This window comes from Mesoplodon mirus (genome assembly GCF_964341445.2).
Source record: "Mesoplodon mirus genome assembly, chromosome: 8".
Lineage (NCBI taxonomy): Eukaryota > Metazoa > Chordata > Mammalia > Artiodactyla > Ziphiidae > Mesoplodon > Mesoplodon mirus.
Window position 1 is genome coordinate 86,915,515 of NC_138984.1, and position 27,961 is coordinate 86,943,475.

At 41.1% G+C, this 27,961-nt stretch overlaps 1 protein-coding gene across 2 annotated transcripts in view; it reads left to right on the forward strand.

Annotated features, from left to right (window-relative positions):
• The window catches only part of ITGA6 (integrin subunit alpha 6), a 78,218-nt gene that overhangs the window by 26,536 nt on the left and 23,721 nt on the right, over positions 1-27,961 (forward strand). For both annotated transcript variants that reach the window (XM_082629992.1, XM_082629993.1), the window contains exons 2-11: positions 11,096-11,220; positions 12,630-12,709; positions 14,117-14,372; positions 15,999-16,130; positions 19,260-19,470; positions 20,177-20,370; positions 20,515-20,603; positions 21,319-21,437; positions 26,522-26,620; positions 26,870-26,931. In XM_082629992.1, coding sequence (XP_082486118.1) covers positions 11,096-11,220; positions 12,630-12,709; positions 14,117-14,372; positions 15,999-16,130; positions 19,260-19,470; positions 20,177-20,370; positions 20,515-20,603; positions 21,319-21,437; positions 26,522-26,620; positions 26,870-26,931 — 1,367 coding nt within the window. The remainder of the gene's footprint in view (positions 1-11,095; positions 11,221-12,629; positions 12,710-14,116; positions 14,373-15,998; positions 16,131-19,259; positions 19,471-20,176; positions 20,371-20,514; positions 20,604-21,318; positions 21,438-26,521; positions 26,621-26,869; positions 26,932-27,961) is intronic.

Sequence of the window (27,961 nt, forward strand, 5' to 3'; positions counted from 1 at the left end):
AACCCAGAATGTGCTCCTGACATATACTTAGCTTCAGCAAAAGTATTTTAGGTTATCATTGCAAATTCAAGTTCTTGGTGTCTGTGTACAATTCAATAAGAAAGAGACTGTTTAGATTTCCTGCTGTAATAGGCAGAATAATGCTTACAAAGAGTCTATGTCCTAACCCCCCAAACCTGTGAATGTATTAGGTTAAGCAGCAAAGGGGAATTAAAGTTGCAGATGGATTAAGGTTGCTAATCAGCTGACTTTAAGATTAGCGAGATTGTCCTAGATTATCCGGGTGGGCCCAGTGTGGTCACAGGGATCCTTATAAATGTGGAAGAGGGAGGCAGAAGAGAGATCTGAACATACTTTGCTGCTGTTTCAGATGGAAGAAGGAGCTGTGAGTCAAGGAATGCAGGCAGCTTTAGAACCTGGCAGGGGCAAGGAAACACTCTCCTCTAAACCTTCAGAAAGGAGCTGCCGACACCTTGGTTTTTCAGTCTAGTGAGACCCATTCTAGATACCTGAACCACAGGAACTGTAAGATAAGAAATCTGTGCTTCAAGCCACTAACTTGGTGGTAACTTGTTATAGCAGCCACAGAAAACTAACACACCTGCCCAACTCAAGGTCTCGTTGCGTAGATGGCTGTTGCCACCAAGTCACTTGGTAGTAACGACCTCTGCTACTTGCTTTGCTGTTCAGGGCAGTAGAGAATGGCTCTTACACATCCTACCTCGAGGTGCTTGGGCTGTGGTCATTCTTCAGTGAATACTTGGGCATCGCCAAGTATCGCTGGTGCTGGCACCAGCTGTAGGAGCTTGGGATAGGTTCGTGGGTTAAAAACAGCAAGATGTGTGCCTTCATGGAGCTACATTCTAGATGCCTCATAGCCCTGACCTATGCAGAGGGCCGGCGAGGGCAGAGAGTTCATGTCCAGACACTCAGCCAGGCACCCGGGCACTGCTACGTGGTTGTGAATAGCAGTGACTTTCCCTGAACAAGACAAGTCTGTTTCCTATCTTGACTACTTATAGGAAAACTAGAGTTTTATCCAACATATCTATACTTAGTTTTTGGGTTGTTTGGAAATGATTCCTCAGGACTAACAGCACACATTAAATACAATAATATTTGCTAATGCACAGCTCACTGCTGCTGGATATCAGGGTTTTTTAAATAAATTTATTTTTTGGCTGCATTGGGTCTTCGTTGCTGCGCACTGGCTTTCTCTAGTTGCAGCGAGCGGGGGCTACTCTTCGTTGCGGTGCGCAGGCTTCTCATTGCGGTGGCTTCTTTTGTTGCGGAGCACGAGCTCTAGGTGCACGGGTTTCAGTAGTTGTGGCACACGGGCTCTAGAGCGCAGGCTCAGTAGTTGTGGCACATGGGCTTAGTTGCTCCGCGGCATGTGGGATCTTCCCGGACCAGGGCTCAAACCCGTGTCCCCTGCACTGGCAGGTGGATTCTTACCCACTGCGCCACCAGGGAAGCCCATGGATATCAGTTCTTGAGTGCAGAGTTCCCTTGTATATTTTTAGATCTTCAAATAACCAGTCATCAAAATAAGAATAGTCTTTTTAAGTTTTATAACTTTAATAATGTATGTACTTTGGAAAGTCTAACATGGGAGTTAGTCTGATGATTGACCGATTTTCTGGTTCCAAAGGAGAGAGAAGCAGGCCCTTCCTCTGAAGCCGTATGACTGAGAGGCAGAGATGCGGGGTTTAGGTTAAAGCACAGGCAAGCTGTAATGCCTGTTCTTCTTTTCACCACGTAAAGAAGGAAGGGGAGGAAAGGACAAAACTCCTTAGCAATCCTTAGCAAAAACCTGGCAGGTTACCAGGTTTGCTCATGGTGGCTGGGGATGGTAGGTGGGGTGTGGACATTCCCTGTTGACTGCTCGTCCTTGGAAAGCAGGCACCTCCTCCTCCAGCCAGAGGAGGGACAGTGCTTCTGCCGGTGGACACCTGGAGAGTCAGCCTGGCTGCGGTGGAGAGGGGCTGTCAGAGGGCCATTGGAGCTTCGATGACCAGACAAGCTGCCCTCGGCGAGCCTGGTCATGTGGAAATTGACTGCAGGGCCTCCCGGGCCGAAGTAACTCCCCGGTACCTGGGAAACTGTGCCATATCCAAGCACACAGTTGGACTGTCAAGGATAGCGTTATTAAATTCAAGTTGTTGCCTCAGTCAGGTTACATTGCTAGCTTTATACCTGAGGCTGGGATGACTATATAGTTTATCTACCAAACTGGGACATTTTTGAGAATGAAAGGGGGCTCGGGACAATAGGTGTGAATCAGGAGTGTCCTGGGGAAACCTGGACCTATGGTCAGCCCAGCGAAGTGTTGGAAGCTTTAACCACTTTGTGGACAGTCTGACCAAAAATGACTCAGTACAACGTGGCCTTTGTGTGGAAGGGCCTAGACCTTCCAGAGGAGGAGAAGGCGTGACCCAGGGGCCTTTCTTAAGATTCCTGTTCACAGCACAGAGAGCTTTCCAACTTAGAGGCTTTAGAGCTATTTTCCATACACCTTTAAATATAAGGCAAGATCTATTTTTATCCCCAAATTATCCCACCTTATATTTGAGCCCTTATAAAGTCATTTTCCTCGGAGAGCTGCCCTCGTGATTACTTTACTTGAGCAACAAAGTTTTGTTCGCTATAAACACATTAGCCTAAAGGGACCTCAATCAATTATAAGTGTGGGTGCTGATAGAGGTTAAATTTGTTTTAAAATATTTTAAATAAAATGATTTCAAAAAGGAAGCAAAGAAATTTAGCTCACACTTAGTAATAATTCCTCAGGATTTGACACGATAATTGCAAGTCTTAGGTGTGGTTATAAACTTTAAAATGTCCTAGAAATGCCCTGGAAAACTGGGTTAGACATTGCTTTTCAGAAAGTAATGTCAAAGCAGCATATGGAGTTTGAATACAATTGCTTTGAGAAATAAGCGTAAAACTACTGGATGAATTTTTAATAAGATGTTATTCAAAATGTTTGCATAAATAATCAAATGTCAGTGGACTCTTTCATCTACATTCATAAAGGCTTACATATACAAATTGGCCAAAAAACCCTTTTTTGGATTTTTTTTTTCCCCCATGCACGGAGTTTTATGAGGAATCCCTGGTATGTGAGGGGTGATTGTAATGATAGAGATGTTGTGGTAACAGCTGGGAAAAAGACATTCACCTTCAAACTGCAAGGAATCCAGGCTGGGATGAAAATCTGATTCCTTCAAGAAATGATTGGATTTTGACTTATGGTTCCAGATGGCTGACTAGATATACAGGTTTCCCTGCAGGCTCCTCAGGGCTCTGTGATGGCTGAGAGATTATTACTAAAAGGCAGAAAGCAGATGGGATCTGGCTTATGGCCTTAACAAGGGAGGGAGCCACACTCAGGAGTATATCATGCAGGGACTGGGAAAAAGGGGGCAGGTGGTCTGCCTTGTGCCCACCCTGAGAATCATCAGGTGAGGCAGGCTCTGGGAATCAGGCGTGGATCTGGAAGTAAAGGTCTATATGCTGGACCACAGATGCCAGATGACACCTTCATTCCCCATCTCTCTGTACAGAGTATAGGACGCTGGAATTTAACACTCTGGCAAAAACAAAAAAAAAACATAGTGCTTTCTTTTTGGGGGGGAAAGGGGTGGGGATGTTGACAGGTGCATGTTTTACAAAGCTTGAATGATTACAACTCAAGAATGGATTCTTGTAGAGGTAAGCAAGGCAGTTATAGTATTTAAAAAACAGCTAGGGAAAGCTGGGGCTTCTAGTGTGAACACTGGCAGCCCAAGAATTAAGCCTTCCTCCTCCAGCATTTCAAGACTGGTTTTCAGTCTTGACAGCAGCTCCCTACTCACTCAGCCTAAAGTGATTCCTCTGTCAGCAGGCCCCACCCAGGACTTCCTTTCAGAATTCCTGATCGGGGTGAGACCCAGCCAAAAATGGAACTTTTTAGGCAACAGCAAAACAAGAGAACCAAGGATTATCCGGCATATGATGAGAGTTAGCAGCATGAAAGGGAATGGCTGAATTAAGCCAGAAGAAAAATTGGAAGAAACAGAAAATCCAGGGACAGAAGGAGAACAAAGGAAAAACAAAACCAAAAAAACTTCTAGGGAAAATGCTTAGAATATGAGAATTTGAGAATGTGTTAATCCACAAAATAAGAATAGGGTGCATTATTATGTGAAAGGCACAGTCCAAACAAAGAGCTTTTGGAGATTACAAATATAATTGCTGAAACTTAAATTTCATTAGAAATACTAGAAAATTAAGTCAAGTCTCAGAACCAGAGAGAGGGAAGGAAAAAGTGAGAAGATTAATCCAGGAGGTCCCACACTTGACTAGCTAACCGAGATTCCAGAAAGAACAGAAAATGGAATGAGTAAAATGACCGATGCACCATAAGAGTTTCCTGGAAGTTGATGTCCTAAGTCTCTAGATTGAAAGAGGCCATGCAGTGCACAGTGAGCGAGAAAAGGCTCACGCACAGGTACTGTCGTGCTGTTCAGAACGCCTGGGTTAACATGCAGAGCCTAGAAGTTGCCTTTAGGGCTTCCCTGGTGGTGCCGTGGTTGAGAGTCCGCCTGCCGATGCAGGGGACACGGGTTCGTGCCCCGGTCCGGGAAGATCCCACGTGCCGCGGAGCGGCTGGGCCCGTGAGCCATGGCCGCTGAGCCTGTGTGTCCGGAGCCTGTGCTCCGCAACGAGAGAGGCCACAACAGTGAGAGGCCCACGTACCGCAAAAAAAAAAAAAAAAAAGTCGCCTTTAAAGGAACGAAAATATGACTTAACATCAGAATTTTCATTGGCAGCACTGGATACTAGAATAAATTAGAGCAGTTCTGAAGAAAGTGTTTTCCAACCTAGATCCTACACCCAAACTATCAGTCAAGAGTGAGAGCAGAATGACATTTTTGTGTATGCAGGGACTCAGTTTACCTATCATGTACTGTTCTTCAGGATGACATTTAAGAAAACCAAATAAGAGGAAAACATGAGATGCTAGGTCAAAGGAGACCAATCCAGGAGGGGGCAGTAAAGGGAAGTGCTAGGATGACCTCGTACAGCAGACCCAGAAGAACAAGTCAGTCTGTGTGGTTCTAGGAGGTCCAAGGGCTCTGAGGAGGACACCTGAGCAAAGAAGAGATCCTGATTTCAGGTACAATTGGGAGCTTAGAAACAGCTGAGGCTGGAATAAAAGCAAACAACGTAAGGGAGAAAAACTGGTAATGAGAAACGCCAAGAAAAGCAGAAGTCATGGTCCAAATGTGAAGTCCACCAAACAACTGATAGAATGGAAGGAAAGCAAGTCTGTCTGACCTTGATGCTAGGAACAGTGTCCTTGGAGGGCAAGAGCTTCTGATACTGGGCCCAGATAGAGGGTAATTTCAATGCTGTTTGGTTCAGCACTGAATAATGTTTACCTGGTTGTATAAAAGAACAGGTGACCACAATGTGGTTACAAGACAAATTGTAAATGGTAATAGCTCTGGTAATAGTGTAAAAGTATAGCCAATGGATGGTAGGACTTGGAGGCACCAAGAGGAAAGTTGGGGAGACAGAGTGCCGATAGCATCATCTCCCCAGCTGGGGAATGGAGAGATTTTGTCAGAAATTGATGAAGGGAAAATAGAAATTAAAATATATTACTTAAAACTTAAAGCGTAGCAAATAGAAGAACTAAAGTAATAGAGTTATTAAACATAGGAGGGAAAGTAGCAAGTAGTTTAAGCTCTCCCCTTTTCATATTGTGGTGTCAACAGTTAATTGCCTAAAGCTGTTAAGTCAAGAAATAAATGTATTAGCATACTATCAATATCTAGCATTCTAGAGAAGTAAATCCAGAATTTAAAAGGAGTTCTGCCCAGAGAGTGGGACTTGGGATGAGTGTAGAATCTGTTGCTTTCCACTGTAAGTTGTTTTTGATTTCTTGCCATCCGTATTTATTACTGTTAAAGACTGAGCTCAAAGATGGATTAAATGTAGAGGTGACACAGTTGAATTATTAATGCCATCTTCTAATTAAGGTTTAATTTGGACAAACTAAGAAGGCTGTGTTTTAAATTAAGCAATAATAGTGTCCTTGTTCTAATGAAGCAGTATTTCACATTTCCTGGGACAGAGTTGCATAGCTAGAGGCAGAATCTTTAATCCTTGAGGCAATGAATTATCGCCAAAAACAATGACGCAAAGCTGCTATTGTCCTTAGAGTTTTAAAAGTACCCCAGTGTTTAGAACTTTTGGTTGATGTAGTTATGCAAAAGTATACTGGGTCTGCTTGGGGGAGAACTAGACTATAGGAAATAGGAGTATGGCTTGCTTGAAGTTTGAAATAACCTTGTGGTTAATAGCATGATAAGGGTCCTGCATCTTTGTGCCAAGAATTTTGATCTAGACTCCAAAGACCTGAATTTATATCATGTCCTCAGTCACTGCCACACTTGTGCAATTTGCCTTTTACATTGTATTTTACTATTTCAAATTTCATTTCTCATCTTTAAAGATGATGTGGTTTTACACATTTTGAGTTTTGTATTTTAAAGGTAAGTTTCCAATATGTTGGAATCCCAAGGCAGTTTTTATGTCAGTACAGCTTGAAACAGTGGAGGTGATTGTCCAATGGCCCTGTGGAAAGCAATTTGGGAAGTAATTTTTCCTGTTCCTTTGAACTGACAATCTTAGTTCAAATCCAGATTCTTGCCCTTCCTTGATTACAGTTTTTCTTTTGACCTGATATATGGGAATAGGTTTCTAAGACCCTGTTCTGTTAATTTCCACCACTTCCCTTCAAAAGCCGTAACTTCATGTTCCCTGGTCCCTGTCACTCTGAATGTGAGGTGTGACTGTAGTTCTGAAATTCCTCCAGTGGTACCGGGCCGGTCGGTAAAAAGCAGCTGCTGCTGCTGCTTCTTAAAAGGAAATGAACAGCCTGGCAGCTGCTTCCCCGGGCCCTAGCAGTTGCTGTGGGCATCCATCCCTGCAGTGCCCAGAGTTTCTGGTGCTCACATTAAACCCAGCCTCAAAGGGAAAAAAGTGGGATTTGAGCAGAAACTGGATTTTGGTGTGGCCTGAGTCTCCCCCCAGATGCAGTCTGTCCCTCCTAGAGCTGCGCCCGCTGTGCTATCCCAGGAGCTGGCTGGGTTCTGAAGGGCTTAGGCCAGTGCCCAGGCCCTAAGGACTTAATGAGGAAGTCGGTGGGTTGCACCGGGGATGGTGTCATTGACTGGATACAGCTCTATTTTCAATTCTTTATCCTTGCCAGACATAGCCTCAGCTAATGGGCTGTGGCGTCCTGTGATTAAGGCTGGTTCTAAGCAGAAATCAGAGTTTGCTTATTTCCTGAACAGGAGACGGTGACTTTATCTTGAGGATTGAGACACCTGCCACTTGTGGACTTTGGTTGGGGGTACCGTGTTCTTCCATCAAGGTGCTTCCTTACCTTTTCTATGACTGATTGTGTCTGACTTAGCTCTACCTGCCCTCCCCATCATTGTCTTCCTGTAAGTGTGGTCCCAGGGAACGGGGTGCAGCTAGAGCAGGGGCACCCCCACTGATGGGTGTCTGCTCTTCCCCCTCTGGCTGCCTGTGGCCTGAGGCCCCAGAGCACCCTGCCTCCTCCCTCTGAACTGGGACAGATTCTGAAGCGGGACTTATTGTGCTAACTGTCCAGGGACCTGGGAGGAAAAATAGTGCTGGGAACACAAGGCAGTGTGACAGCTAACATTATTCTCCAGAGGTACATTTCTCTTATTTTGTCAAGTTCCCTTTTCCTATGTGTTGTCCCCCCCCCCCGGCCCCGCCAAATCTTCCAGCTGCTTCCATCCTTGTCTGTGGTCAGCTTTCAGATGCAGTAGCCACCACAAAGAATGCGGGGGAACTTCTGCAAGAGCTTGGCATTCGTAGCATCCGGGAAATTTTGTCGTTACAGCCCTATAACTAGCCAGCCAACTGATGTCAAAGGGTTCCTGCATGGTAGAGGCCCGCCCTTTGAGGGCCTGGGAAGCAGTGGAATCTGCAGGTACGGGAGAGGGAGAAGCCCTCCCACTCAGTCAGGGGAAAAGGGGCTGGAGGGAGCGGCTGGCTCTGAAGGACTGTCCATGTAAATGGAATAATCTCCGCAGCTTTTTCAACAACAGGAAACCCGGAAGCACCTGTCCCCTGCTGGGGACAAACGGTCAGCGGAAGCCAGGGGCTCTGAGGCGCTGCGCAGGTGCGCATCTGGGGCCTTTTGCACCGGAACGTGGAGCTCCGCAGATCAGGCTGCCCATCCCCAATCCCGTCTTGTTGCATCGCCGACTCCTCCTCCTCCATTTCCTCCGGCCCCTTCCCTCTCAGCCTGTGCACATGCTGTGCCCCTCACTGGGCCACCTCCAGCTCCTGTCACCTCTAGGTGACACTCGCTCCAGGGCGGGTTTAGCGCGGCACTCTGCCCTGCCCTCCCATTGCTTCTACATCCCTGTGGTTTAAAGACCCGATTATGGATCTGGCTCCCACAGGGCCAGGGTTTGGCAGGAAGGGGGCAATTCTTACTCACCCTAGGAGGCTCTTGAATGTTTGTGGAATGAATAAGTGAACAAATGAGCGAGGAAGGTCAACGGGAAATAACAAGGCCCAGTACCTGCCTATGGTAGCTTGCCAGGCTCCTTGGGCGGGGATGAGGAGGGGAAGTGGTCAGAGAAGGTGCACTGTAATAACCTTGGAACTCCTGGCCCGCTCTGCTCTTTATAGCCTTCCCGGTTGGAGTCATTACCTTTACAGGAAATCTCCTCGCGACCTTCACCCTACCCAGCTGCAATAATGCTTCGCCTCTGCCTTCCCTCACCCTTTCTGAATTAGTCTTAGTCAGTAAATGGAACAGTTCTTGTTTCAATGTTTCATTTGTGTAGGTTTTGCCCTTTCATTTAAATTGTAAACACCTTAAAATCCTGGGTTTTATTTTCCTAGGAAGCAGTTTAGAGGAATGGAGAAAACATTGCTCCAAGGCAGTTAGTTTTTTTTCCCTGGCTCCCAGCTAGCTGTGAGGTCTTAGGGACAGGGTACTTACCCTCCTTCCCAAAGCCTCTGTTTCCTCTTCTGTGAAGTTAGAGGGCTGGATGCATTTTCCGGTGCTTCCAATGCCCACATTCTGTGATTTTGTGCTTCTGACCCCAGCACTTTTGCTTATCCCTCGAAGTACTTAGACAGGGTTCCATCTCCACACTTGCTGGATAATTGAGCTTGTTCACTCACAGTGTAGACTAGTTCACCTCTCAGCTCTTTGTCAGAGCTCCTGGGATCAAAAATGACATTAGCGGAATAGGTGGGGGACAGCCCTTGGCCTTGCCTCTGCCCAGAAGTTCCAGGCACAAAGGACCCCACCTTGGTCCTGCAGTTCCGTACTTCCGGTGTGTTTTGTTTCATCCCTTAAATGTTGGACGGATTGGAGGTGGAGGCTGATGGTGATCCCACCCAAGGGTCTGGGAGGAAGGGCTGGTGCTAGGGATGCATGTTCCCACCCAAGCTAGCCATCGTTCTGTAAAACCCGCCTCACTGGCTCTCCCTGGGCAGAGTCTGGCTCCCGTCTCTATTTTCTGAGTGCATTTTCCTTCCGTTGTACCCACTGCATTGCATTGGTTTAAAAAAAAAAAAGAAAAAAGTTAAATCCTTTATTGGGATCACAGCAAAGACAAAAGTGGTAAGGACTGTTGTGTGTGTGGGGTTGTTTATTTGTTCTTTTGTTTTTTGTTTTTGGCATCTGAGATTTGTGAGTTTCTTGAAGGCCAGGCGTGGCTTTTCTGTTTTGGGAGTTGGTTGTTGGTTCACATTTGTGTTCCCAGCCCTTTTCCCCAACTCCAGCCTGGTTTCTCTTTCAGCTCTGTTTTGCTGTCCAGTCAGGTGTATGTTCTTTCTCTTTGTTTCTTCTCCTCGTGTCAGTCAGCCAGACCCCAAAGACTGTAAAAGTGATGGTGAGTAAAGGGCATTAAGTAAAAAGAACACAGCAGAAAGGTAGTGGGTCTCTAAAGATCCCTCTGGCTGGGAAACAGATTTTAAGGCTTGTGGGTTTGGCTTAGGAGCCCCTCTTACTGGAGATAGCAAGAACCCTGAGGTGGGAGGGGAGAGGGAATATTAGGATGCCTAGTACATAAGTGGTATCCCTGAATCCTTGGTGGGGATTAATTGGACGATAAAGGAGGAGCTTGTCGAGATGACCAAAATGCCAGGAAGTAAGAACTGATGCAGAAAGAGGCTGCAAAAGAGTAATTCAGTTGAGTTGTGTCTTGGGCAAAGGTTTGGTTCCAAATCTGTGTTGTTAAAAGGTAAACTGAGGCATATTAAAAACTCGACGAGTTTGAGCAGAAATCAGTGCGAACCTGGCAGCGTCAAGCGGAAGTGGTTAGCGGTGCTCCACCAACAGGAGCAGGGAAAGACACAGAGAAAGTAAGGAAGCAAAGCAAGGAAATGATTTGATGGGATGGACACAGTTTGTGATTGGTTGCCCTTAGGGTTTGGTTTTGCAACCTTGAGGCGTTTACAGGCTGAGATTTTGGTTCGCTTCCGTAGGCTGCTGCAGCGTTAGAGCCACCTCAGTCTAATGGCCTCCCGGTTTAATTAATAACTGTAAAAACTGGAAATCTGGGGGACATTCAAAATTACCTTTGAAAACCACCCCTAGGAAGGCACAATGTTGGAAATGGACGTATCATCGCTTGTTGAGTTATGTGACCATTTTTCTTCTCCAGTGTGGGAGTGTTTGTTGTGTCTAGGTTCCTTATAACGTCCTTGGCTTAGGTGCAGGGGGCAAGCTCTGTGCAAAGCGTGGCTTCTGAAACACCAGAATCGCGCTCCGCAGGAGAGCTGCTGATACGATGAGAGACGCGCGTATCCTTCACCTTGTTTCAACAACCCTTCTTCTTGTGCTTGACTTGCATCGTTTTGTGTGTGTGTGTGTGTGTGTGTCACAGGGCTCTGCTTTTGTTCTCCCTCACCACCTAAACTGGCAGAGAATTAGGGGACTCCTTGATAAAGAATAACCCCAATATCTCCTGGTTCTGACTGATTGAAACGTTAAATGCGTATTCAACTCAAATCTGCAAATTCTCTGCTTCGTCAACAGGTTGCTCGTGGGGGCCCCACGGGCAGTGGCCCTTCCGCTGCAGAAGGCCAGCAGAACAGGAGGCTTGTACAGCTGCGACATCACCTCCCGGGGGCCGTGCCCACGGATTGAATTTGATAACGACGGTGAGTTCTTCTGCACTCGCTCAGGGTTCCCTTGACCAACTTGCCTTGTATCCCACTTGCCCTTTCCAGGCGGAAGGAAAGAGGGGGACAAGCATTTATTCTTGGAGAGAGAGCCTCTGTTAATTGCATCAGCCTCGTCTGTTTCTTGCTTGCCCTGAGCACATTTACGTTTTAAGTCACTGGGCTGCAGCGTAGTTCCTGCCCGCCCCCGCCAACTCTGCTTTCTAAACTGATATGGTGTATCGATGTCGCCACCTAGTGATGTGTTGAGGTTCTACGGGAGGGAGAGAAACTGTATTCACAGCCGCGAAGAAAATTGAGTGTGTATTTTGTACTCAGCGGCCAAAAGTTCTCATTTGCTGTTAAAATATTCGGGAGAAAGACTGTTTAAACATCATATCTCTCTAAACTGAAAGCTGGCCAACATGGATACAGTTTGCCCTACTATCTCAGTTAGAGGCTTGTTTTGCACAGACTCTGTGTGGTAGGCAGAGCAATTGGTGTCCCGAGAAGCTGCAACCAAACCTAGTTTGACATTCTTGGTCTAAGCAGATTTGCAGATTCATGTTTATGTGCTTCTCTTGCTTTTTCATCTTTTTAGCAACAGCACTTGTTTGGGGTTTTTTTGTTTTTTGTTTTTTGTTTTTTTTACTGATTAGAAAATAATACATGTTAATTGTGGGAAACTTGTAAATGACTTTGAACTGTAAGGAAAAAACCCAGACCCACTGATAATGTAGGCATAATTGCTCTTTACTTAACATTTTGGCATTTTTTCCTTCTGTCTACCTAAAGTTGTTAGGTTTCATAGTTTTGTAATGATTCAAGATTGGAAATCATGCCTGCCTTCTCATTGGGGAAGGCAAAAATTTGGATGTAGGATCAAACAGTAGGCTCAGATTGATACTGAAATGAGCACATGGTGAGATTTATGGTTTCCCTCTCTCCTTTTTGGAGGAAGGAGATAAAAATAAATATATCACTTTCCTTTTCTGCATTGATAGGAAGATATAAAGTGAGTCTGAGGCCTTGTCTTCCCATCTGCAGTAAAGAAGAGGTCATGCTATTATGTAACAAATTTGGGAGTATGTAGAGAAGTACCCACTTTTTGTTAGTTTGGATGGTAGTTCTGTACTCGGGACCCTGGATGTCAGAGAAAGTGAAGGGCTACCAGGTAAAGGTATGTATTTTATATAAAGAATTTTATGAATCATTCATACCAATAATCACTCACCCGTTTTCTTAAGATGAGAAGTAATTTTTCTGGATTGAGTAACTAAATTTACTAAGTGTTTAGACTTGGAGTCAAGGCAATTTAGAAGCTGTTTCTTATATTTTTGTTCATTTCCTGTTGCAATGGCTTTGAAGTCCTAACTGTGTGTGTGTAACCTGTGCTGCTTTCTCCACAGCTGACCCTTCATCGGAAAGCAAGGAAGATCAGTGGATGGGGGTCACCGTCCAGAGCCAAGGTCCAGGGGGCAAAGTTGTGGTAAGTGTGGAGAAGTGTCTCCATTCTACAATGTCTGAGTGCCTGTTGTGTGCCACTGCTGGGCTTACGGTATTGAACAAAACAGGGAGAGCTTCTGCTTGCATAGAGTATACATTCTAGAAAAGTGACTGCTTTAAATCAGGAATTGATGTCAAGAAGAAATGAAAGCATTATTTTTCCTGTGATTTCTGATCTATTTTGAAACAGCTCTACAATCTGCTTTTCTTTAGAACTTTCAGATTCAAAAAAACTTATTTAAAAACCTTTACCAATGTCCCTAAAACTCTAGATGGTCTTAAAACAAGAAGCAAAGCAAAACTAGAGATGCTTCACTTTGTTATACAGCAGAAGCTAACACAACATTGCAAAGCAATTATACTCCAATAAAGATGTTAAAAACAAACAAACAAAAAAAACTAGACATGCTTTTTGTCTCAGGAACTATGTAGCTATTATAGATGAGTTATAAAAAAAAATATGGGAATGGTCATGGAAAGTAAGGATCAGATAATTTTAAACTCTTTTATTATATATTCTGAGCTTCTTCAAATAGAAGTGGTAACGAAGAAAAAAGGGTTTGTTAGATGGATTGTGCGAGGTGGCCTTGGAGGTGCCAGGCTGGATTATGATGATCTTTCTGTCTCTTTCAAAATCTGGTTGCTGTAACAAATTTATGTAGAATTTTGAGAAAAGTGAGAATTTTACCAAACACTGAATTTTTATATCTAAGGGGATGCATTATGGGAAATTGACTTGGACATTGTAAAGTGTTTTCAGCCTGTTATATGGAGGGTGGCCATGAATACCCTGTAAAATTAGAGATTATTTCATCTCTCCCAGCAGTGTAATTGTCTCTGCCTTTTAAAATAAATTTAATCTCAGAGTTTAGAGGATAAGTTAGTTAGTATTGATTATAAGGAAATAGTATAGGTAAAAGGAAAATGTCTTTGTTTTAGCAGTGTTAGCCTGATCCCTGTGAAAATATGTCCATGATTTCTCTCCTCTGGAGTATGAGTACTTATTTTTCACAAACATACTGATGTGAAGGTTTATATAGCCACTAAAAACCAATTAAACTGAGAAGATGAAATCGGGTGTTTCCCACTGTTTATGTGACAAGTAAATTTATAAATAAATTTGCCTGTGGATTACAGATTGGCATTCAGTATTTGGTTTGGAGCATTATTCTCAGGCTGAGGGCAAGACAGAAGCCCTGTGCTAGATAATGGTCTCCTTGCAACTTTGGGGAGGAAGATTTGCTGGTTTTCAGATCCAATCTCAGGAGGAGGCCACATTTAACATCCCACTTAGAATTAACCTCTTGATTATTGACAATTTCATCAATTTGTAATGAAAAACGTAAGGTTTGCTGACGTGTATGGGCTACTTTATTCCATCTGTTTGCAGACATGTGCTCATCGATATGAAAAAAGGCAGCATGTTAATACAAATCAGGAATCCCGAGACATTTTTGGAAGGTGTTACGTCCTAAGTCAGAATCTCAGGATTGAAGATGATATGGATGGAGGAGACTGGAGTTTTTGTGATGGCCGATTAAGAGGTCATGAAAAATTTGGTTCTTGCCAGCAAGGTGTAGCAGCTACTTTTACTAAAGACTTTCGTTACATTGCGTTTGGAGCCCCAGGCACTTACAACTGGAAAGGTATGACGTGTGTATTTATAGAAATAGAGATTAGAATTATTACATAATTGCTATTATATGCACCATGATTTAGTACATTTTAAATGAAAACAAAATGTGTTATAAGGCGCTTTTATGTTGTAGAAGTAGGGTAGGATAGCAAAGTATCTAAATTCTGATTTTTAAAAACAAATAATGTTCAAAATGTATGTTTTAAGAGATTTTTTTCTCTCTGCCAGCAGTTTACATTAATATAATTAACTTTCTTCTGTAAGAATATAATTAACATTAGTTTTTGCTGTTTTGTGTTTGCCTGTTTCATGAAGCTGAAAGTTTTAATTTTAAGGCAGGGATCTGAAAACTGAAAAAATTGAGTGGTGTCATGTACAAATAACATTGTATTAATACAGACATTTTTTCATTATTTAAGGGTGTGTTTTGCTAATAAAGCAGTATAGTTAGAAGCGTAGATGTCAAATTAGGGAATTTTGAGATGATTTTGGATAACTTCTGGAAAGATTGTTTAATGGTATTGTTTAAATAATTTCGTGATATAGGTAAAAGGAGACACCGGGAGGGAGGGAGGGAGGGGGAAGAATGGCCTGCATTTTTTGCCTGGATGAACATGGTCAGTGATCCTGTAGTAAAAGTTCAACTTCTCTGAAGAAATTAAGCAGGTGTAGAAAAACCACTGTGTTATAAAGGACAATTAACCCTACTGTAATCCGTAGTGAAGAGAAACGCATCTGATCTGGAAATAAGACTTTTTTTTTGAGAAATTTATTAAAATAAATCCTGTGTTATAACATTTTCACTAGTCAGGAAAAACTTAGGAAAATTTTCCCTTTTTCCATTCAGAAATTTCCCATTAGAAATGATCCTTGAGAACACCTTGCTCGATAGCAACCTTTGGGAGGAATTTCCTTTGGCCTCCCCAGCCCCAACCGAAACTTCCACATAACAGCATTTGTCAGGTTATCTTGACCTAATCGAAATAACACATGAATTTAGAAATTGTTTTATTTTAGCAAGAATAGAGGCCATACATAGTAAAACAAAACAATAAAAACACCCATCAATTATGTATGGTTTAATTTATGGGAAACATGTTTTATCTGCTTTATAAATTCTGACTTAAAATGTTACCAATTATAGTGGACTATGTGAGATCTTCTCTTTTCAATTATTAGCTGTGAAACTTTTTTAAAGCTTTTAAATCTTTGGTTAAAGTGATTGGAAGAAAAGATCAAACTACTAATCTTACTTTCACAGTATAGTAAAAAGATAAATTGATTTAGGATTATAGAAAATGTAAAATATATCAGGTTCATATAAGTTAAAAGTTTTTTGTAGGTTTAGTTAACTAAGTAAACATTCCACTTTTCCATCTAGTGTCATGGCATTATAAAGATAATTCATGAAAATGCATGGGCATCTTGTTTTATTACTAGAACAAATTTGTTTGATGTAAAAATCTACACGAACATTATTTTTAACTTTAATAACCTCAAAAGTCATCTTTCTTCTCCTTTTCTTCCTCCAGACGTTTCTTTCTGTGCTTAATGATAACACGAGGAATGTTTATTAGGAACCATCTATTTTATTTTGTTTCATCTTCATTTTTTTTTAACCATTTCATTCTTTTAGGGATTGTTCGCGTAGAGCAAAAGAATAACACTTTTTTTGACATGAGCATCTTTGAAGATGGGCCTTATGAAGTTGGTGGAGAGAGTAACCGTGATGAAAGTCTAGTTCCTGTTCCTGCTAACAGTTACTTAGGTAGGAACGAGAGTAGACGGCATGCCTGCCTCTCCAGATGCCTCTGTGTGACACCGCTGTCACAGGACCCTGGACTGCTAGGCTGAGAAGAGGCCAGGTTGGAGCCAGGGGACTGTGGCTGCATTTACTGGAATTTAAGCCTTGGTGATCCCAAGGTAACCTGACTGATGCTTGGGATCCTTCCCGTCTGACCTGAGCTTGCTCAAAGCAGGAGGAAACCTACCACTATCTCCTAAAATCTTCTGTCCTCCCATGTGGAGGTCTGTTTCCTGAGCTAGTGTCGGCCTCTGTAACCTGAGGCAGGCTGTTCATGCATGGATGTTAGCACGAGGCTGAAATGCCTTCCCTCTCCCTTCAGTGCCTCTTTTTGGAGAGAGACTCTTTAAGAGCTGCATTTATGAAGTTACTCTTAAGTGGCAGGTCAAGACCTCCAGGTCCATCCTCTGTGATTGCTGTTCTCCACGGGTTGGCCTTGCCCCTGGATTGGGGCCCTCTTGTCACAAAGCCCCTGGCGGGTGGCACGGAGGCTTTACAGCTGAGCCTAAGCAGGACTGCTAAGGCAGCTGTTGAGGACACCCGGATTGTGTCTAAGTGCCAATTCCTTAACTCCTAAGGCTTGTTTGCATTACTAATGGGTGTCCTAAATTATTCATGTGCATTATGGTAATTACACAAAGGCTTTTAAAAGCTTTAATTCTTGGTATGAGTTGACATAAAGAATAATTACTGTGCAATTCTTGGAAAAAATGTAAAAAATCTCCTAAACCTAAATAGTAACCTATTCTTTTTCAAAAACAGAGACGTACCCATATGCTAGAGATATTACTAGAACAATGGAAGGTTAAAAAAAAAAAGAGAAAAAATAGGTGTAGATCTAAAAATAATTCTAAACAAGGTATTAGTAAATGTATTCTTCAAAAATTTTTGTAATTACATAGATATGTATGAACAATACTGTTAATTAAAAAAAAAAAACCCTTCAGAAACTTCCCCACCCCCAAATTAAAAACTTGGTGTGAAGGCATAGAAGGGAGAAAAGTTATACTTATCACTTGTTAAGCACCTACCATGTGCTATAAATCACACACTATACTTACGACTTTATAGGTCTTGTTTGATCTTCCCAACAATATAAAATAAGTATTATTGTCTCTCTGTTGCTGATGGGGAAAAAAAAACTTGTGCCTTAGGGACATTAATTTCCTAGTCTAAGGTCACACAATTTAATAATCCCCTAGCCAAGGGAAGAAATTCTTATGAAAATGACTGGGGCAGGGTGGGAAGCAGCTGGGTGTGTGAATGTTGTTAGTGGCTTTGCAGGACAGGAAGGGAACACAAGGCCGAGTGGTTTGCAGTCTCAATTATTAAATAGGCTTTTTCAGGGTAAAATCCTTTCCAAGGTAAATATTATCAACAAACCAATATTTTATTTGAATAAATTTTAACAGACAACCTCTCTTCAAATGGGTTATTTAGGAATTAGTTTATGATATTTCAATTTAAAGGCTTTGGTCAAGAAACCAACGCTTTGGTCTGTAAGATAGATGCCCATGGATTTTATAAATTTAGTTTCTATTGGAACATTTGAAAATATTAAACATTTTTTATTGAACGCATTTGCCACTTTTGGAATGGATTTCCTCAAAAATGGTTGCCTGGGGGGAAAAAGTGTCAAGTTTGTACTGTTACATTTTGGTTGTCCATGCTGTCTGTGCATCTGTCATTTCAAAAAAAATCAGTAGGTTTTAGGAATAAAATGATCTGCATGAGGTTTGGAAGCTGGCAAAGAGGGTGGCTTGCCAGATGCAGTGGTGGCCTCATCATCCAGCGAGCACGGCAGTAGCTGGCGTGCCTCTTACCGAGTATAATTGCTTTTTCTTCAATCTCTTCCGTCCCGTGCATGTGTACAGGCCTGCTGTTTTTGACCAGCATTTCCTATACAGATCCCGATCAGTTTGTTTATAAAACACAGCCTCCCAGGGAGCAGCCCGACACATCCCCTGATGTGATGATGAATAGCTACCTAGGTTTGTGACCTCTGAGATGACAAATAAATTGTCTTGGTCATGGTCATTTAAGAATTTTTTTTTGATCCATACAGAGCATACATCTTTTTATTTTCTATTTCATTTCAAGCGAAGCACACATAAAAAGCATGCCGTGGTTGAGGCGCTGCAGACAGATGGCTTCCAGAGCTGGATTCAGTTGTATCGCCCTCTTCTAAACTTGTAGCTCATCCTATTGTTTGACTCACTTCACAATTTGAGAACTGCAACAGTAGTGGTGAAGCTTTTTGTAAATAAAACCCAATAAGAAGGGGGCGCTTATAGTATTCTGCACCCGCCTCGCCTTTACATAGGAAGGTCGGCTTAATTTGAATGATTTTGATGTGGGCGTTTGCGTTTGCTTGCCATTTAACCTCAATATTGGTAATCTGACATCCTACCTGATGCTTTATGGTGAGGTGTTCTACCGTTTTTCTGCCCTCTGAACAAGTATGTCATTGATACAGATGACAACTTGCTCACCTCTATTGTTTATACTAGGTTCTCAAACACTCCAGCTCATCAGTCATGGTTTTGTTTGCATGTTCGTGTCTGAGAACTGAGTTGACCCCAAATAGTGAAACGCTGTCTGTGGTATATTAATGTTGTTAGCATTCTTATTCTTGCCTGACGACCAAGGAGATTGAATACAGAAGTTACTAACTACTACGTTATAGCAAAACCCTATAACATGCACTCAATTACACTATGTCAGGTTGTATCTCAGTATATAGTATGTAACTTTCCCATGATAATTTAGTATCTAGCTTGATCTCCTTTTACAGCAGTTTCAGTATTAAAATGGGGTTCGAACTGATTCTTAAGATGCATGACTGCTTCATGATTCAAGTTACACAGATGCCAAATAGCATAGGTGCTTTTCTTTAAAAGTCTTAATACATTCCCATAGAAAGCAATGCAGTAGCCTACTACTTTGTACTTGTGTCAAATCTCTTGGCTCTGTGACTCTTATCGTAGATGTGATAGCTGGTGGGGGGGAGGGTCAGAAGGAGAGTGGTGGGAGTAACCAGTGTTATATACCTCCTGAAAAACAGAGTTGATATGTACTGTTTTGTTTTTCTAGGGTTTTCTTTGGACTCAGGGAAGGGTATTGTTTCCAAAGATGAGATCACTTTTGTATCTGGTGCTCCTAGAGCCAATCACAGTGGAGCTGTGGTTTTGCTTAAAATAAAGGAGAATACTACGCACCTTCTCCCTGAGCACATATTTGATGGGGAAGGGCTGGCTTCTTCATTTGGCTATGACGTGGCAGTGGTGGACCTTAACAAAGACGGGTAAGAGCCTCTTAGGTTATTTTATATTTGCAAAGAATTCATTGCCGCTCTGGCTTCTGTAGATCTTGAGAAGAAATATCCTTTCAGGTTAGTTGATGGAAAAAAGATTTCTGCTGCCAGATGTTTACCATTCCATCACTCTTCATCACTTATATTTTGGCAGTAGGCGTCCATTACCCTCCCCAGCGGGTAGGATTACATTTTCAGTTTTCAGTTTTACTATGTGCTGGGATCATGGGTCCGTGAGAATTAAACTTTAACTCAAAAAAAAAAAAAAAAAAGAGACACCTATGAGGTTCTGTTCTGTGGTTTCTTGAGGGGCTGTTGGAGCATCCAGAATGTCCTGTTGAAAGTAGGGATTGGTGACAAAGTCAATACAAAGGTCCCTGTGGCCGGTGGTGCCAGTTTGGGTCTCGTAGAGAGTTGAAGGTGGAGGGGAGTGGAATCTTTACTGGGAGTCTGCGCACTATAGATGTAACTTGGGAACTGGCTTCAAGTTCTTACCCTTGATATTTTTCTTTGGGTGTTTATTAGAGGCTACCTTGGTTTTTTAAAAATACTTTAATTGATGATATATAAATTCCAGATTTGAGGTCCTTTTATCATATCTCTTAGTGTCCTTAATACCTGGGCATGTGGGATTCTCCCTAAGCTCGCTGGTATTTTAGCCAATGGTTCACAGTTCTTCCCCTCATTATGTTTTCAGGTGGCAAGATATAGTTATTGGAGCCCCACAGTATTTTGACAGAAGTGGAGAAGTTGGAGGTGCAGCGTATGTCTACATTAACCAGCAAGGCAGATGGAATAATGTCAAGCCAATTCGTCTTAATGGAACCAAAGATTCTATGTTTGGCATTGCGGTCAAAAATATCGGTGATATTAATCAAGATGGCTACCCAGGTAGACAATGGATTGTGAATTGGTCATGATTTATAGATTATTTGATTGTCTAAAATAGTGAGTGCTCATGGCATCTTATTTTAAAACATTGTATTGGAATGCTTTTAAAATTTAATGTTTGTTAAACTGTGGCGTTGTCAACAGATATTGCAGTTGGAGCACCCTACGATGGTAAGGGGAAGGTTTTTATCTATCACGGATCTGCGAACGGAATAAATACCAAACCAACACAGGTAACCAGATAACCTGGATTTCTACAATAAAGGTCTCAACAGTTTGCTTTCTAATAGAATGTTTAGGTTTATGTGAATTTTCACACTAATCATGTTTTATTTACAAGTCTACAATAGTATGAATTTTGTTTTTATAAAAAATGTATTATTAGGAGATAGCTTGTAAATAGATATAAATGCAATGACCTGGTTGTTTTAAATTGTAAAATTTCTTTGGTGAATTAGGAATCAAAGTAAGCCAAAGGAAAAGACTATTCTACCCTGACAGCATAAATAGATGGAAATGTGATATATTCCTTTTAGTAGCATACTAAATAGAGATGAAACTGGACAAACATAAGAGATGATTGTAATTGAATAGAATTCCGATACCAAAAACTAAAAATTGCTTTCGAGAAAAACAAGACATTTGGAGAGCAGGTAGAGAGATTTGGTTTGAAATACACTGATCCACTTAATATAGTACACAAGCTCATCAAAAATTGTCTCTTTTGTCTTTTGAGGTACAACATAAATCAGATGACTTTTATGAAATAAAATGTATGAAGTGTTGGATCATATGTATACTTATGTATGATTTAGTTTTGACTTAATGTAATTTATAAGTAAACTTTTAATCTTCAGTTCAAAAGAGACGTATGTGCCTTTTTCAAAGCATGGATAAGAGGCTCATTTTGGTGGCCCAGTGTCCATTCTGATGCCCTGTTCCTTTCAGATTCTCGAGGGTAAATCACCTTTTTTTGGATATTCAATTGCCGGAAACATGGACCTTGATAGAAATTCCTACCCCGATGTTGCTGTTGGTTCCCTCTCAGATTCAGTAACTATTTTCAGGTGTGTAATCTCTGACTTAAAGCATGTTTGGTAATCTGCTTACACTAGAATTTTTTTACCTTTGAATTGAAATTTGTTAACAACTATACTTCAAAGGCAAAGGCTTGTATGAATTTTGAATATTCTTTTTCTCTTCAGAGTAGTGTAATGATGTAATAAAAACCTATTTTGTAAAGTCTTGCTGTAATTTTGAACTAATTTTTTTAAAAAGGTCAGAATTGGTGGAAAATTTTTACTTTTGAATATATTTCAAAAACCTTTATTTTCATAAAAACTGAAACAAAATTTGATAGTATAAAGAATATAAAGAAGGAAATAAATGTCCTATATTTCACCATCCATTATGAAACTCCAAAATTTTGGTTTATATCCTTCTAGTTTTTAATTTTCTGTGAATATACACACATGTTTAACAAAATTGAGATCATAATGTACATATTGTAACCTGCTTTTGTTGGTTTGTAACGTACAGTGGCCTTTTTCCATGAGTGAGTTTATAATGCATAGTGGGCTATCTCCCTGTCATTGAATACTTTTCTGAAATGAAGTTAATGGTTGTCTGAGATATCCCATGGCCGGATCATAGTTTACTTAACTACTGCCATACTGTCATTGGACACATTTATGTTGCTTTCCAGGTTTGGTTGTTTGCCTCTATTATGATACACAAAGCTGTGGTAAACATCCTTAATTTTCTTTGTGTCCTGGATTATTTCCTTATGATAAATTCCTAAAAGTGAGTTGCTAAGTTGAAGGGCCATGTGTGTTTTAGGACACGTGATTCAGGTTCACAAGTGAAATGACCTCCAGAAAGGCTGCAACAGTGTGCCCATCAGCTGTGTCTGAGTCCCCTTATCCCAGCAATTCCATCACTGCTGGAAATCACCAGGAAAAATTGTTTAAAAAAATTTTTTTTATTATTTAAAAAGTAGCACATTCTTAAAAAAAAAAAAAAAAAAGGTTAATACAGAATTTCAGTTAAGTGCAAGTTCCCCAATATTCTCTTCTTCCACGAAACAGCTTTTAATAGTTTTGAGTCTCTCTCCAGTTCTAGGGTATCATCAAAAGGCCATACTATAACTGCTGTTTTCTCTTCTGGTTTTTAAAAATTAATCTCTTCAGTTGTTAATGCAGATACATCAATCTTACTCTTTCTAACAACTTAATATTATTCCATAATATGCATTTAATGAATCCTCAGTTGATGGAAGTTTTAGACAGTCTTTGACTTTTAGCTATTATAAACAGTGTGCTATATAGTATATTGTATGTATCTCTGGTAATGGATTTTTTTAAAGAAAAAGTCCTAGAAATAAAATTGCTGGGATAAGGTTAGCACTTTTTGTATTAATACATATACCCACAGAAAAGTTGTAGCAATTTATGCTCAACAATAACAACCTACTAGAGGGCCCATTTTCTCACACCCATACCAACATTGAACAGGATGAATCTATTTAATTTTTGCCAGTGTGATATGTGATCTCATCTTTTGATTGAGTTTGCATTTCTTTGCTCATTGGTGAGAGTGAACCATTTGGGTTTGTTTTTTTCTTAACTATTTGGCTTTATAGTCATTTTTATCTAAAGAATGTCTTTTAAAAAATGGGCAGTGATGTACAATGAAACCCTAAAAGAAAAAAATCTGTGCCATATGTACACTTGGTGCCATATTGCCCTTTGTTCTTCCAGAAGGATGCCAGTGTAGATGTGGCCTCTATGTCTAAATAGAATCCTAAGCAGGACCCCTGGGGGTAAGAAAACGACACCAGGACACTTCTGAAGAGAACACTATATTAAAAAACTAGAATATGCTGTATGTTTATATACTGTAGTATAGAATACTGTAGAAAAATAGTTTTCTAGTTAAATGGCAAGATCTATGAAAGCCATTTTATATGAAAACTAAGAACCACAAGAGATGTTACAGATGACAAAAGTAGGAGATGTGAAGATAAGTGGAGAAAAATGTATCTGGGATATTAGGCCAAAGGAAAAAGTAAAAAAAAAAAAAAATTTAGTTAACTGAATGAATGTGTGTTACTACCTTTATATGCCTGTTTCTCTCTGTATATATAAGTGTTAGGTATTAACCTTAAAATAGTCAACATTTTTAAAAGGTGGAAGAGTATAGCATAACATTCAAGTATTTTAGCAAGTTTCCATCAAAAAGCAATTTGAACTTCTAGTTCTAGTTTGAGTTATAGACCGCAGGTGTCAAGAAGACTTGAATTCCTATAACAAAATTTGGTTACGACGTCTTTCCCAGCAGATAACCTGACTTTAGCCAATTAAATACTTGCCTCTGTATGTAATTGATATTTTAATATCCTTACTTTCCTGTCCTCATAAGTAGGTTGACTATGAACCCTGTAAATGTGTTCCTTCATTCCTCATAGATAGTATGAAAGTAAATTTCAAAAGCCTTTGATAATAAGATAATAAGAAATAAGATAACTCCCTTATTTTACAAACAAGGAAAATGGAGGCCCAGGACTTGCTTGAACTTTTAAGGCTGGATCCTGTGAGAACAGGGCGTGGTACCTAAATCTTCCCAACTTCAGTCCCTGGGCATTTCTCCCCACTAAATTATACTAGTACTTCAGGGTACTTAATAAATAAATGCTAATTAAACATGAGACAGCTGAGCCATAAGATTTGCTTTATGTGTTAAAACATTTTTTATGATTCATATATAATGTGCACTCAAAATTGTGTGTGTATGTTGTGTTTAAAAACAGAAATAAAAATAGGATTTAGGCAGAAGTATGTGTTAAAATATTTCCTTTTGAAATTTATGCTGCACTAAAGCCTTAGTACTATTGTATGTAAAACACTCTAGCATCTGTAGCAACTGGTTTTAAAATATTTGTGAATTTTTGCCTTTTAAATATGCTCTCAAAACTTTAAGAACATATCTACAGGCGTACTTCGTTTTATCGTACTTTGCTTTATTGTGCTTCACAGATACAGGGTTCTTGGTTATTTTTTTAACAAATTGAAGGTTTGTGGTGAGGTGCCATTTTTCTGATATCATTTGTTCACTTCATGTCTCTGTGTCACAATTTGGTAATTCTTGCAACATTTTAAACTTTTTCATTATTATTATTTTCATTATGGTTGATCTTTGATATTATTGCTATGACTTCCTGAAGACCCAGATGCTGGTTAGCATTTTTTTTTTTTTAGCAATAAAGGTTTTTTTTTTTTTCTTTTTTTTTTTCTCTTCTTTCTTTTTCTACAAACCCTTGTGTCGAGGGCTGACTTTGAATAGATCGCAGTGAGGGAGCTGCTCTGCTAATAAAGTATTTTTTAATTAAGGCATGTACATTTTTTTTTAAGACATCATGCCATTGCAACTTAATAAACTACAGTACAGTATAAACATAACTTTTATATGCACTAGGAAACCAAAAAATTCAAGTGACTCCTTTATTGCAATCCTTTTGCTTTGTTGCCATGGTCTGGAACCAAACCTGTAGTATCTCCGAAGTATGCTTGTAGTTAGGATCTTAGAAATTAGTAGCTGTCTAAATGTAAAATAACAATAGAAAGGTAGAGAGTTAAGATAAAGGGAAATGAAGAAACAAAATGTAGGCAACATTTGCCCTTTAATTGGCTCCTGGCTTCCCCAGGATGGTACTCAAAACCTCTCTGGCCTACTGATAGAGGGATTCCAGAAGTTCAAAGTAGCTGTTTGGAATTTGGATACATTTTCTTGTCGAAACACTGTTCTCCAGAATGGCTGGGTTTACCACAAACCCACTAAAGTCAGGGTGACTGAGTCCCTGTGGTAGTGGAACAATAGAACCTGCTCTGAGTCCGTGCTGGAGAGCGACGGAGCAGAGTGCTACGCTGTCTCCCCAGCCACCATACACTTGTACTTCCCTGCCTCTGGGGCAGGGGTTAAGCCACAGGCCCTTGGTGATCCCTTGGCTGTGGGAAGCCGGGAAGAATATGTAAGGGAGGAAGATGATGTTTTTACATGGTGAGAAGGGCTAAAGTTGTGGGACTCAGCTTCTTGTGTGCTTGTGAGGTTGGGTTAGGCAGAGCAGAGAGGGGAAAAGATAAAGGATCCAAGGTTTTGCTTATAGAGATATTGTGCGGGTAGAAAAGTTGTAGTCAGTACTGGCAGCAGGTGGACAGAAGCTTAAGGTTGGGGGTGGGAGATTCCGCGGGAGGATAGGAAGGGCAAATGTTTGTAAGATGGGGACCCGTAAGTTCAGGATTTGCCTGGCTTACTAAAATTCACATGTGTGTAGAAATCCTGACAGCGAGCACCCCAGGTGTTAGGTGTATGTTGGTGTAATCTTTCTTGGGCAAGATTACTCAGAATTAAAAATGCATGTGTTCTTTGACTCAGCAATTCTGCCTAGGAGTTTATCCTACAGATAAATAGATGTATGTATTTAGGACACATACATGTGCATGGATGTATATGCAAGGATGTTTGTCAGAGCAGAAAGCCTTAAAAAAATTATCAATGTCTGCTGATTAAGGGCTGGTTAAATAAATGATGTTATGTTGACACATGGAACACCACCAGCTGGTTTGTGTGTATAGATGTGAGAAGACCTCTGAAATGTTAGTGCATGAGAAGAAGTAGCATGCAGAGCGATGAGCATGAAAAGCTCCCGCTTAAAAAATAGATACATGTTCTTATATTTAAGTTTAGATAATATTTTTAACTGAAACAGACTGATACGTCTGGAAGGACATGCAAGTCTCCTTAGGGGTTTAGGTGGGGACGAGACATATTTGCCTGAAAACTCTGGAACTTTTACATGTTGCCCATATTATTCTTTCAGTTTAAAAAACTCTAATATTAAAATTGTTAAAACAGTCTATAACTTTAAATAAATCATATTTAAACATTTTTATAAATATCGTGTAAACAGGTTTTAAATGATCTCTGTTAACAGTTGTTTTCTTTAGCAGTGTGGGAGCACAAATCACATTGGGGAACATGTTTTTTCCTGTGGTTTTTAAGATGCCACATCTGAGGATGCCTATCTAGTATGTGAGTTCATCTTACCTCCAAGCAGCAAAAGGCTGAACTTGTTTTTTCACTCCTTTGTCTTCAGATCCCGGCCTGTGATTAATATTCAGCAAACCGTCACAGTTACACCTAACAGAATTGATCTCCATCAGAAAATGCCCTGCGGGGCGCCTAGCGGGATATGGTGAGCGTTTGCGCTGTGTCCACTCTTCCCCCAGTGTCATGTCTCTGCTTCATGATGGCCCTGTTACCCTGAGGAGCCACAGGGAAGATTAAGAGAAATGGGCAAAGGGAAGAGGAATCTGTCAAGTGAATATATAACATTTTACTCATCAGTCGTCACTGGGGGGATTTCAGGGTTGGGGAATGTGTTGGGATTTTTTTCTAGGGCAATAACGCATCTCTTAAGAAATATGTGTTTGATTTTATACAGCCTGAAGGTTAAGGCCTGTTTTGAATATACTGCCAAACCCACTGGTTACAATCCTTCAATAAGTAAGTACCCGGTACTTTTAAAATTATATCTTTTCTGTCTGCCAGGTTGAAAGTTGCATAAATAATAGAAGAATAAAAAAGTGTACTGGCCAGAATGGATCCATAAATTCTGGTTTAAAGAACTAAGTCTATCTGTTGTCTCCTCTTTAATCAGGAGGGTGAAGCCCAAGGGGAAAACTGCATTTGGTCCCCATTTGAAGTTTCCAGAGCAGATGGTGTAGGACAGAATGAATGCCTTGGAAAAGTACTCATTTGCTTTCACAACCGTTTCCTCCATTTCTGTCTTTGAAAAGCAGTGTGGAAAATTGGTTTTGTACTTGTGAGGTGGCGGGGGTGGTAGCTGTAGAAGGGTGACCGCAGGAGCCCGCGTCCTGCTCTAATAATTGCCAGTTTATAGTCTCTTTGCTGCCCGGTCCCCTCCCAGAGGCCTCTGTGACCCAGAACACCCAAGCTGTGTCCCCGAGGGTGGGCCCTGGGGGGACCTGAAGGCTGGCCTTGAGAACTCAGAGACTTGGGCTCTGCTTCTGGTTCCAGCACCGATGCTGACTGACCCTTCAACACAGAGCAAGTCCCTTAATGTTTGAATTTTTATTTTCCTATCAGTTAAAAAAAAAATGCTGGGCTTCCCTGGTGGCGCAGTGGTTGAGAGTCCGCCTGCTGATGCAGGGGACAGAGGTTCGTGCCCCGGTCCAGGAAGATCCCACATGCCGCGGAGCGGCTGGGCCCGTGAGCCATGGCCGCTGAGCCTGTGCGTCCGGAGCCTGTGCTCCGCAACGGGAGAGGCCCCAACAGTGAGAGGCCCGCGTACCGCAAAAAAAAGAAAAAAAATTCTTCTGATAGGAATTACTACATAGGATTGTGGTGGAGAGCAAATGAGATAAGGTGGGGAAAGCAGGTTGTCATTTATAAGGTCTAGTCCGGTTCCTTTCTTTATAACCCGAATAGGAGTTTTGCCACAGAGTTTGACAAATTTTTAACAATACTCTCACAGTAGTGATGATCACCAAGACCTTGTCTGGTATGTTTTAGT